At 42.5% G+C, this 13,022-nt stretch overlaps 1 protein-coding gene and 1 long non-coding RNA gene across 5 annotated transcripts in view; one reads left to right on the top strand and one right to left on the bottom strand.

Moving 5' to 3' along the window:
- The window catches only part of LOC140482880 (uncharacterized), a 111,753-nt gene extending 100,985 nt beyond the window's left edge, over window positions 1-10,768 (bottom strand). For both annotated transcript variants that reach the window (XR_011961800.1, XR_011961801.1), the window contains exon 1: window positions 10,439-10,768. This is a non-coding gene — a long non-coding RNA (uncharacterized lncRNA). The remainder of the gene's footprint in view (window positions 1-10,438) is intronic.
- ppp1r21 (protein phosphatase 1, regulatory subunit 21) overlaps window positions 10,733-13,022 on the top strand; it is a 105,645-nt gene continuing 103,355 nt past the window's right edge. For 2 of the 3 annotated variants that reach the window (XM_072580601.1, XM_072580602.1), the window contains exons 1-2: window positions 10,733-11,274; window positions 12,638-12,706. In XM_072580601.1, coding sequence (XP_072436702.1) covers window positions 11,221-11,274; window positions 12,638-12,706 — 123 coding nt within the window. In that variant the 5' untranslated portion in view covers window positions 10,733-11,220. The remainder of the gene's footprint in view (window positions 11,275-12,637; window positions 12,707-13,022) is intronic. The other variant, XM_072580600.1, reaches the window with a different exon arrangement.

The following is a 13,022-nucleotide window of genomic DNA, read 5'->3' as shown; positions in this document are numbered from 1 at the left end:
GTATATTTGGAGGTTAAGGCCAAGAGTGAAGGGTTAGGCTTGCGGCACTGGCATTTGGACCCTTTTCTCCTTAAGGATTCCAAATTTGAGGAATACTTTTTGAAGGAGTTTCAGGAATTCCTGACTATCAACTCAGGCACAGCTAGTAGTATGTCTATGCTACAGGAGACTGCTAAGGTCTTTGCTAGGGGATTAGCTATTTCCTGTTCGGCGAGCCGGAAACAACAGAAGGAGGAACAGCAGCCCCTACTTGAGACATGGTTGAAATTCACCAAGGTGGCATATTTTGTGCAGCCTTCAGTGACTAAGCTACAGCGGATCATGGCCCTCCGGGCTGCCTTGAATTCAATACTGACACAAAACACAAAGAAAGAACTTGCTTTTGCTGGACAAAGGCTGTTCAAATATGGGGATAGGCCAGGGAAGTATTTAGCATACCTGACTAGGAAAAAGCGTGCTCCCCAATCCATTACTGCAATCAGAGATAACGCCTGGGGTCCTTACATATGATGCTAAAAAGATTAATGAGGCTTTTCGGAGCTTTTACTCTGAATTGTATCAGTCTGAAGGTTGCGAGGACAGGAGGGCTAAAATGGAGACCTTTTTTAAGAACCAGGACCTCCCAAGGGTAACCTTGGAACAGGCCTCTCTCCTTCATGCCCCGTTGACAGTTCAGGAAATACAGGAGGCGGCTAGGCAACTTCAGAGTGGGAAAGCGCCTGGCCCTGATCGTCTCCCAGGTGAGTTTTATAAGGAGTTCATAGGGATTCTGTCAGGGCCATTGTTGGAGATGTACAATCACTCCTATATGCATGAATGCCTATCACCATCTTTGAGAGAAGCTAATATTTCCTTAATTCTTAAGAAGGGAAAAGTTCCTGAGGATTGTGCTTCATACAGGTCCATCTCTCTATTAAATTCAGATTTCAAGATTCTGTCCAAGATCCTGGTGCTGAGATTGGAAAGGTATTGCCCCATATTGTTAAAGAGGACCAGACAGGCTTTATAAGGGGCCGTAGCTCCTCTAATAATATTAGAAGGTTGCTGAATATGATCCAAGTTTGTCAGCAACGATTGATTCAGGGGTTGGTGATTTCTTTAGATGCAGAGAAAGCATTTGACCGGGTGGAATGACCGTGTTTTTTTTATGTCTTAGAACAGTTTGGGTTGGGTGGGGTTTTTGCTAGGTGGGTGGAGGGCCACCCTCTGACCACGGTTATCACCAACAGGGTGAAGTCTGGGAGTTTTAGGACCGGTAGGGGTAGTTGGCAAGGCTGCATTCTCTCACTGTTGTTGTTTACATTGGTGATAGAGCCGCTGGCAGAGGCCATTCGTCAGCATGTCCACATAACCACTCCAGAAGTGGGATCAAGGGCACACAAGATTACATTGTATTTGGATGATGTCCTTCTGTTTTTATTGAACCCGATGACCTCCGTATCCTATTTGATACATTGTATCAATTCATTTGGGGCTATTTCAGGATATAAGATTAACTTTGCAAAATCGGAGGCAATGCCTTTGGGGAACCTTCAGAATGTGATAGAATTTGAAGGATGTTCCCTTTTAAGTGGTCACGGGCAGGGTTCCCATATCTAGGCATTTTTATTACCCCCAAGTTTGATCTGTTATTTCGGACTAACTTTGCTCACTTGCTCGACAATATTAGACGAGATCTCCAGAGATGGGAGGCTCTTCCAAGTTCATGGCTGGGCCAAATATCTCTCAGTAAGATGAATGTTCTTTGTTGTTTGCTTTATCCCATGCGTATGCTCCCTATAATGTTTCCCAGGTCAACGCTGCGGAAGCTTATGGGATGGTTTGGTTCCTTTGTCTGGCATCGTGGGTGACCCCTCATCAAACTTACTATATTGCAGTTACTTCAAGGATGGGGAAGAGTTGATTTCCCAGACATCAGGAGGTATCAATTGAGTTCCCTGCTGTCCTTTGTCTGTGATTGTGTAGGTAACAATCCAAACTCAACATGGCTGCATATTGAGGCCTCCCAGGCAAAGTGCTGTCTTATTATCCTGTTGTTCATGGATAAGATGAGGACAGTTATGGACCACTCAGTTATGGGCGACTTGTTTGAGGGGGAGGTTATGATGTCTTTTGAGCAACTGAGCTGCAAATACGGGTTACCCAGCAGAGATCTTTTCCATTTTTTTCAGGTTAGGGATTTCATCCAGAAGAAGACTACACTTCTCACTGAGCCCTATAAGCCCGATACAGAGAAGTTGTTGCTATGTTCCACCCTTTCAGTTAGTGCCCTCTATCACCTGCTGGGTGGCAGGGCCTGGCAGGATATTAAGGTCTGGGAGCAAGAGCTAGGAGTGGAGATATCTTCTAAAACATGGGAGAATATATGGGAGAATGCTTGAAAGATCTCAATCTGTAATAGGACATGTGCTACGCAGTTAAAAGTTCTGCACAGGGCTCATCTGGCTCCAGAAAGTCTGGTGAAATTTTAAAAAAGGGGCATCTTCAGTGTGCCTCAAATGTAAAATAAGTATAGGTACTCTTACCCATTGCTTCTGGACATGCCACAGGCTCAATGTTTATTGGAGTGCTGTGGTGGGAGAGATAGGAAGGGTATTGAGGACTGAAGTCAAAGTAGACCTGATATCTCTCCTCTTAGGTCTACCGAATTAACCATCTTTAGACGGGCATGGGAAGAAACTATTTAATATTCTTGCATACTGTGCACGGAAGAATATTCTGATGAACTGGGTGTCTGAGAATCTGCCAGGCTTGCAAGGATGGCAGAAATTAATTATGGAGTACATTCCCTTGAATTTTTTTACAAACATGGTGCACCACACAACAGACCATTTTTATAAGACATGGCAGCCCTACTTGAGTTATTTGGATATAGATTTGTCAGCTATCTTAACTGGGGCGTTTGTTTAACCAGTATGGTTAGGTTTGTCAAGCTCTGGGCCTTGGAGGCGGACTCCTGAGTTAATTCAGGTATATATACAATGCTCCCGTTCCTTTGTTTGGGAGCTTTGCGCCGAGCATTGCTGTTCTGAATTTTGTGTTTTTTTTCTTTTCTTTTTTTTGATCTATTAGTTATTTACTTATTTATTGGTGTGGCTTTGCACAGTGTTAGGGTTTGTTTTGTATTATAGGGTAGGTTAGTAGTTAGTAGACAGTAGTTGTATTGTAATTTGTGTTTTGATTACTTTTAATTATACTGATATTTGTTATGTTTGTAAAGTTAAAAATACTTGCTAATAAATATATTTACAAAAAAAAAATTCACCTGGACTATCTCGGACATCTCCCTCCCATTCCTGGACCACTCCATGTACATTTCCGGTGACGGACTCAATACAGACATCTACTTCAAATCCACCAGCTACCTGGACTACATCTCCTCTCACATTGCCTCCTATAAAAAACACTATCACTTACTCACAATTCCTCCACCTTCACGGCATCTGCTCCCAGGAGGACCAATTCCATCATAGAATATCCCAGATGGCCTCCTCCTTCAAGGATCGCAATTTCCCCTCCCACGTGATTGACGATGCCCTCTAGCACATCTCCTCCACTTCCCACAAATCCATACTCGAATCCCTCTAATCACAACAAGGACAGAAACCCCTGGTCCTCACCTTCCACCACACCAACCTCCAGATACAACGTATCATCCTCTTCCATTTCCGCCACCTACAAACAAACCCCATCACGAGGGATATATTTCCTACATCTCCTATAACTCTATCTGCGTTACACAGAGACCATTCCCTCCACGACTCCCAATAACCCACCCTTCACTCCCAGCACCTTCCTTTGCCACCTCAAGAAGTGCAAAACCTGCACCCACACCTCCCCACTCACACTGTCCAAGGCCGTAAAGGATCCTTCCACATTCAAAAGAGATTTACCTGTACATTTGCACATGTCATCTACTGTGTCCGTTGCTCTTCGTGTGGTCTCCTCTACAATGGGGAAACAGGATGTCAACTTGTGGAATGTTTCAGAGAACATCTCTGGTACACAATCACTAAACAACCCCACCACCCTGTGGCCGAACAGTTTAACTCCAGCTCCCACTCCACCAAGGACATTCCAGTCCTGGGCCTCCTCTACTGCCAAACTCTAGCCACCCATTGCCTGGAGGAAGAACACCTCATCTTCTGTCTTGGAACTCCCCAACCACAGGGGATGAATGTAGATTTCACCAATCTCTTAATTTCCTTTCCCCCCACCTTATCCCAGAGCCAATCTTCCAAGTCAGCATAGCCCTCTTGAATTGTCCTACTTGTCCATCTTCCTTCCACCTATCTGCTCCATCCTCCTTTCCAACCTCTCGGCAACACCACCCCCCATCTCCATTTACCTATTGCATTCCCAGTTGTATTCCCAACTACCTTACCCCAATTCCACCTCCTTTCCACTTATCTCTCAGCCCCAATATTCTTAATGAAGAGCTTATCTCAAAACGTAGACTCTCCTGCTCCTCACCTGCCTGACTGGCTGTGATTTACCAGCATAGCACCTTTCAACAAAAAGCTCTCTTACATACATTCTACAAATCCCTTTCCTCGCAATCCACTACCAACCTAATTTTCCCAGTTCACCTGCATATTGAAATTCCCCATGATCACCATAATTTTGTCTTTCCTACACATCTTTTCTATCTCCTGGTGCCTCAGCTCCTGACTACTGTTTGGAGGACTGTACAAAACTCCAACTATGGTTTTTTTTAATCTTTACCATTCCGCAATTCCACCCACACAGATTCTATACCATCTGACCCAACTTTGCTTCTATTGATTTAATTTCATTTCTTACTAATAAGGCAAACCACCCCCTCTGCTGACTTGCCTATCTTTTCAATAGGATGTATATCTTTGAAGAACCCTGATCCCCTTGCAGCCACGTTTTGAAGATGCCCACCATATCATACCTGCTAATTTCGATCTGCACCACAAACTCATTTATCTTATTTGGTATATTGCGTGCATTCAGATATAACACCTACAGTTTTGTATTAACAGTCCCTTTTCTCTTTGTCATTCGTTTGTCCAGTGTGCTTTAGGTTTGATTGCTAAACCTTCCTGTACACTTTGCCCTATGTGCTAGAGATTTTAATAACCTCTCGAGTTCTGCACTTTTACCTCCTTCTTTAATTCGGGTTTTCTAATTTCCCCTTTAACTGAGACCTCCCTCGCCTTTGATCCCAGCATGGTTCAGATGAAGACCATTTGATCGGAACAGGTCCCTTCTTCCCAGTACTAGTGCCAGTGTACCATGAATTCAAACCCATTTCTCCCACACCAATCTTTGAGCCATGTATTTACTTGCTTAATCTTATTGTCCCTGTGCCAATTAGCTTGTGGCTCAGGTGGTAATCCAGAGATTATTGCCTTTTTGGTCCTGCTTTGTAATTTAGCTCCCAGGTGTTCACACTCTCTTAGCAGAACCTCTGCACTCATTTTATCTATGTTGTTGGTACCTACATGGACCACGACCAATGGATCTTTACCCTCCACTCCAACTTCCTCTGCAACCAGATGAGATATCCTGCACCCGAGCACCAGGCAGGCAATGCAACCTTTGGGACTCTCAATTCTGGTCACAGAGCACAGTGTCTTTGCCTCAAACTATACTATTCCCATCTACCACCTTCTCTCCCTCTGACTTGAATGGTTCCCTGCACCATAGTGCTGCGGTCAGTCGGCTCAGCCTCCTTGCAGTCCCCATTCTTTATACACAGGGACCAAGGACAGGGATTGAGGCTCCTGCAATGCTACCTCCTGGATCCCTCTGCCTGCCTTACTCACAGCCACACCTATCCATCCCTGACCACTGGCTGAATTTGAGTTAGTTAGTCTAAGGAATGTGACTGTCTCCTGAAACACAGCATCCAGGTAACTCTCCCCTTCCCTGATGTGCTGTAATGTTTGAAGCTCAGACTCCAGTTCACTGACTCTGAGCCAGAGTTCTTACAGCAACCAACATTTAGAACACGGAACATAGAAAAGTACAGCATAGAACAGGCCATTTGGCTAATGATGTTGTGCCGAGGATTAATCCTAATATAAAATAAAATAACTTAACCCACGCACCCCTAAATTCACTGCTATCCATGTGCATGTCCAGCAGTTGCTTAAATGTCCCTTATGGCTCTGCTTCCACCACCACCACTGGCAATGCATTTACAACTCTCTGCGTAAAGAACCTTCCTCTGACATCCCCTCTATACCTTTCTCCTAATATCTTAAACTATGAGCCCTCATGCCAGTCAATCCTGTCCTGGGGAAAAGTCTCTGGCTATTGACTCTATTTATTCCTCTCATTATCTTGTAAACCCCGATCAGGTCACCTCTCTTCCTCCTTCTCTCCAGAGAGAAAAGTCCGAGCTTAGTCAACCTCTCTTCATAAGGCAAGCCCTTCAGTCCAGGCAGCATCCTGGTAAACCTTCTGTGCAACCTCTCCAAAGCCTCTGTATCTTTTCTATAGTAGGGCGACCAGAACTGGACACAATATTCCAATGTTCTCACCAGGGACTTGCAGAGCTGTAGCAAAACCTCGCAGCTCTTAAACTCGATTCCCCTGTTAACGAAAGGCAAAAACCATATGCTTTCTTAACAACCTTATCCACTTGTGTGACAATTTTGAGGGGTCTATGTGCTTGAACACCAAGATTCCTCTGTTTCTCCACACTCCACATACTACAGACATGGTCACTGGGAACCACAATGGGGTCTATTAGAAAGTGACCTGTCTTTCCACAGTAATAACATCCCGCCTGTGGGGATTTCCACTTTGATCCTTGTTCCTGTCTACCAGATCCCTTAACATCTCCTCCCCGATCCCTTCTCCTCCCTTTATTTTCAACATGCTGCCCGCCACCATTCCGGTTTCCTTCTCCTTTTAGTTTTGTCCTTTTCTTTATTACCTCATCAACCGTGGCTATCATTATTTTTGCCTTCTGTTTCTGCTTCTCATGTTACGTTTCCAGATCAATTGCTAAGCCAATTTAACAATCTGAACAGCTTTAGGGCCACCTCATGGCCATTCCTCATCACCTAATGTTTTGTTTAGACCTTGATGTTTTTTAAAAAAGATTGCAATATTTCAAATACAATTTATCAATTTATGCTGGTCTTACTTTAAAGCTGTTCCTAACTATACATTTTGGAATCTTACATGTAAATATATATTTATATGTTATAAATTCATTTATTCAGTGTTTAATATTTAAAATGTAAAATGCATACAGTTCCCAACTTTGAAATCCACTATAATTACCCAGTTTTAGTCCCTTTATTTAAATCCAATATTAGTTTTTCTTAAGTAGTCCTGACTAGTCATTGCTCAATTACAATGCTATAGGTCGTAAGATAACCAGAGCTGCCTTAAAAAGGGTTTGTCTATTCAAGTTTAAAAAAAAACTTCTAATGCATGAATAATGGCCGAATCCAAGGTCACCGATCTTAACCATAGGATTTTTTTTGATTTATTACAATCTAATGTTGAACTGAGACTTCAACTGTCCTCCATAAATCGCTTTTATGTAAGGATAAAAGAGATTAGTTAGAAACTGATAGTAAGGCAGTCATGACCTGTAAAAAGAGCTGGAGTTAACATTTTATTTCATAATCTGTAAAATCCTTAACCTTAAAAAAAATCACGTTAAAATTTCCATAATAGAAATCAGATTCAAAACAGTACCAGATCTCAAGCTCCAGGGAGCAAAGCACAAACATTCAATCACCAACAAAAAAAATGTGCATTCAAACCGAACCACAAAGGGTTAAACTTTCTGTTAGCTGTACAGCTTTTTTCTCTCACACACACACACACACACACACACACAGACACCGTATCTCACAGACACTTTCAGCTTCCCGCAACGACTCCTCTAGCTTTTGAATATTTTTCTGAATGTCTGGCTATAAAAGTTAGTTACGTAGTGTACCCTCAGTAGCCCTTCAGCTACTAGCCCTTCTGACACGAAGCATAATCTGATTCCTCCTGATTGTAAGGCTGTTTTTCATTGACATTTTATCATTTGTTTTTTATCCTTTCCTCGCGTCCGAGGATTGTACTTCCAACCTCTTAACATTTTTCCAAAGGACTGTCCGTTGGGATGTGGTCCTCGGACGTCCCTCTCATGTCTCCTTCGACACTTACACAACTATTCTTATTTCCGATTTTAATACTCGGCCGTTTCTTTATGTAACTTAATTAACCTGACTGAGGTCCGGTGTCACCTTCTTCCACACCCACTTCAGGGTCCTGACCTTCGGGTGGGGGATTTCCCTTCTTAACAACCGGTCTAAGGCTGGGTGGTTGAATCAGGTAGACACCTTACTCGTCAGATTAATCTAGCCAATTAAATACTTTATTTTATATGTTGCGAATTCCTCGTACTTCTCGTATGTCCCCAACCACCAAGGCAATACTTAAAGGTCCATTTTCTTTACCTTGGTCTGTGCACAGAGTTAGCTGGTCGTTTCAGCGTGCCCTGTCCCGCGGCAATTCCCAGATATATCCACCTGGCAGCAATTACTGCTGCCGACACTGATCGACCGGATTCGCCTAACCCGGTCGTCCGTAACCCCGGATATATCCACCTGGCAACAGCAACTACTGCTGCCGGTCACCCGGATATATCCAACTGGCAGCAGTAACGACTGCTGCCTACCCCGGTCCCCTGGATCCCCCGATATATCCAACTGGTAGCAAGTACCGCTGCCTACCCCGGTCACCCGGATAAATCTTTTAAGACCTTTCTTACCCGGGTCTTGTGCACACAAGAGTTACCTGACCGAACCCGCCGCGTCTGCCCGTCTTGTTTCCAGGGTCTCCCAGTCCGGATCACGCTTGCCCAAGTCACCATGGCATGGAGGGAAACTAGAGACCGCCGAAATCAGCAAGGTGCACCTTCTCCCTTTTCCCAAAAATGCCGAGCAACCGGAGCTTGGGATCCTGGACGAGCCCCCAAATCTGTTAGAAACTATTACGTTTTAATAAAATTTAGACGAGACCACCAAAACTGGAAACAAGACTATTTATTCTATGATCTTGCAAGAAAGGGCATCAAATGCAGAGGCAAATGAGCAATGAACATTCAAACTAGTACACAGTTATACAATTGAGCTCCGTGAGGTCACCTCTTCTGACTCTTACATTAGCTGAAAAATGTGTTGCTGGAAAAGCACAGCAGGTCAGGTAGCATCCAAGGAACAGGAGAATCGACGTTTCGGGCATAAACCCTTCTTCAGGACTCTTACATTACCCAATCAACTTTATTCTCTGACTAACTTGTGATCCGCTCTTATTATTCCCCCCCCCCTTCTCCAAGTTGGCGACCCTTCCCTCTGTAAGTGCTGACATAAGGAAGATTCTGCTTAACTTGGATCTTGATGTTCCTTTCACTTTATCTGTTTTGCTTGTAACATCTTCCATTGTTCATTCCATTCCTGAATATACATTTTAACAATGTGTCTTTTCTTGCCTAGTTTATGTGTTTCAGCTAACTCAGCTATTTTGCTGAGACTAAATTATTTAAACTATCATGATGAAAGAAATTATTTACTAGAATAATTATGCACTAAAGTTAGTACCCAATTATACATTTCCCTAGTGCTTGCTAATTTAATCATTGTCTGCAACTGCCCTTTACACTCGATTTATCAGCACTACACTTAAGCTTATTATCACTATCCTTTTGCGAAAACAACACTCTTCTCCATTTCTTACAGGGTCCACCAGCCCGCACATCATGCTGGAACAACACATCACCTGACCCTCCATCCTTATTTTGTTTAACTGCTGTTGAATTTATTTTAAATTAAGTTTTTGTATCTCAACTTATCAGCAACGGTTAATTTTAACAAATTTAACACTTTGCAGTGCGGAATGAACATCACTGACTTGAAATATTAACTCTGTTTTCCTGTACGCAGTTTTTATTTCTTATCAACAAATCGAATCCTGGTAACCAAAAACAAATGTGCGGACGAAAAACAGCGAAGGCCTTTTTTTTCTCGAATTTCAATGGCACTGACTCTCTATTTGTGAAGTCCAGGAAAACCTACGACTAATAATGAACAAACTTCAACAAAAATGTATATTGACGGATATCACTGTTCACCAATAAGGAACTGGCAATAAATTAAATCTGATGTATTTGTATTTAAAGTATAACAAAACAGCAAATAATTGAAAAAAGCAAAATTCCTACGCCAATAAAAGAAAGCCACCACTCAGCAACTCGTTTGAGTTATTCTCTCCTTTCACAGCTTAATTTACCTGTCAATATGAACGATCGAACGGCTTAAAAGTAGCAAACAATATTTAGCAGTGACTTATTGTGAATAAGATGGCTTGCGATTTACAGTTTGTTGCAATATTGGTCTTAAGTTCATATCAACAACTCTTTTGAATTAAATTCTTCTTTCACAATTTAACTCACCTCGTAGACATTTTCAAAAACTTTGCGGTTTGGATTTCACACTTGCGGGATCGGTGCGCTCTCTTAAAAACCTTTTCAGTGATTTGTTTGTTGCATTTTATTTTGAAGTTACCTTGGATTCAGCCGCCGCTAGCTTGTTGCCATGACAACTGACTTGGCCCCGTCGCGCACCCTCGCTCGTCAAGTGGGGACCGGCCGCGCAGCCACCGCGTCTCACGTGGTCCCGTTGCTAGGGCGACGTCGCCGGGCGCGTTGACGTCGCGGCGAGTTTGCGCGTCGGCCTTTTGAAGCCTCTCGCGGAGCCGGAAGTGGTCGTTGCCAAGGTGGAAGTGGGCCTGAAACCGGGTCCGTCTGTCGTAGTTGTCGCCTATTTTCCGGTTTGGCCGGAGGAAAGAACTCCTTTTAACCCTTACTCTGATGGGCGCTGGCTGAGGCAAAAGCTCCAACGTCACATCACAAAAAAAGAAACGCGAATTCTTCACGTTCTGTACAATTGGTCCAGGGTGGAGGGACTGTTCTCAGACTGACGGGCCGAAGGGTCAGTTATATCAGTTGCAGGGAGGGTGGAGAGGTCGAAGGAACAAACTGCATCTCACTTAGTGGCAGTCGGTCGCTGGCTCTCTTCTTCCATCCCCCGAAAAACAGCATTATCTTGATGTCGCTGCCTATGTGAGAGAGACGAAGCTCGAATCCCCCGCCCTGCTCGCCCCAAGTGATGTGACAGGCTTTAGCTGCCCCTCCTAAGCACCGCTTCCCCCACAGGCTTCAGCCACTTGCTGACCATGGCTGCAGATTTGCATGCCAAGTATCAGAAACTTGCACAGGAGTACTCCAAGGTGTGTCTGTTTGTCTGGTGTGCTGATTTCTGTTTTGTTTCTCATCACTATTTCTCTTTTTTTATTCCCGGAGATATACCGTAAATTTGGAACAAACTGTCTTCCAGTTCGAATCACTATGGAAATGCATGCGTATTTTGCCAAAACTGATTTGGTTTCTTTGACATTAGCTTATACAGTATTGAAACAGACTGGAAATCGCAAAACATCTTGTTCATAATAAATCACCGCTAAATTAGGTTTATGCTACTTATGAGCCTTTTTGGTGTATGGTGGACTATGTAGGAAGAACACAATTTAAATGCTGGAAATGGGATATCATCTCTAAAGACACAACTTCCTAACGTTTGGTGTATTATTCCTTTCTTTAGAATTAAGGTTTGTAGTATGTTTATCTGAACTGTCAAAACACATTCAAACATGGGTGTGTCTTGGATTAAGTAACGCTAGTGTGAAGGTACCGATTTCAGCAGTTGGATAATGATGAGAGCAATTTGAGATGTTGAAGAAGCCCTCTCTGCAAATTGAGTTGCACATTATAGAGCAATGTATTATATTTTCACTTAAATAGACTAAATGTTAATTCTGCCTGACAGGGCAATATCACAAAGTAATTTCTTTATTACTTGCTGGATTTGTTTGGAGACAATGAATTGTGTGACTTGAGCAAATTGCTAAATCTTCAAATAGATTTACACTGAGCTGTATGTTGGATCAAGGATATTTGGAACAGTAGGTTTGATATTACATTCTGTGGTAAGTTGGGTTCATGATTTTTCCCCAACAAGGTGAGTTCTTGATTTTTGGCCATGCCATTGGAAAGAGAATGGCTGAATGAGACAGCTTTGACAAAGGGTCAGTTAGACTCAAAACGTCAGCTCTTTTCTCTCCTTACAGATGCTGCCAGGCCTGCTGAGATTTTCCAGCATTTTCTCTTTTGGTTTCAGATTCCAGCATCCGGAATAATTTGCTTATATTATAATGGCTAAATGAGTTAATTGTATGTCCACTCTTAGATTATGCAGTTCCTAAGTGTGACTCAAAGCATTGAAAGAAATTTGTACGGATTATTGACCTTCTGTTCAAATTGAGAAATGATTCAAGATATGCAAATTGAAGGGAAATGATAGAAAACTCTGCAAGTAGATTGATAATTTGTTTTGCACAATTTGTATTACAGCTGAAAGGAATTATTTGTGAAAGCTATTTGTAACATTGATTTTATCTTTAATATTGTCACCATCTGTGGAATTACTTGCTACATGAGAAATTAAATCTATTTTGTAACTTGTCAACTTAATGTTTACTGAAATTATTGCTGTATACTCCGATGGTAAAATATTAACTTTTTGAAATATTTTAGCTGCGTGCTCAGAACCAAGTACTGAAGAAGGCTGTTGTAGATGAACAAGGCCAAGGTGCATCTTTAAAGGTAATGTTGAGAATATCTTGCATCTGAGAGGTACAAATGTAGTCATGTTGCAAGATTTGATGTTTGCCTTCCGGATCAAATTTTGTTGTTTTTAACCTAAATGAAATATGTTTAAATGTTTCTGCTAAGCAGGACTATTGTGGGGTTCCAGTATTTAAATAATTTATTTTAAAGCTTGTGCATTATTGTATGATATCCAGGTTCCTGTAATGCAGTGGCAATGTCCCTACCTCTGGGCCAGAATGCCCAGACTAAAGTCTCATCTGCATGAAGGCATGTCACAACATGTCCAAACACGTTTTCAAACAAACACAAT

This window comes from Chiloscyllium punctatum, chromosome 11 (genome assembly GCF_047496795.1).
Source record: "Chiloscyllium punctatum isolate Juve2018m chromosome 11, sChiPun1.3, whole genome shotgun sequence".
NCBI lineage: Eukaryota > Metazoa > Chordata > Chondrichthyes > Orectolobiformes > Hemiscylliidae > Chiloscyllium > Chiloscyllium punctatum.
Note: the sequence above shows the minus strand (reverse complement) of the source record. Positions and strands in the feature narration are given on the sequence as shown.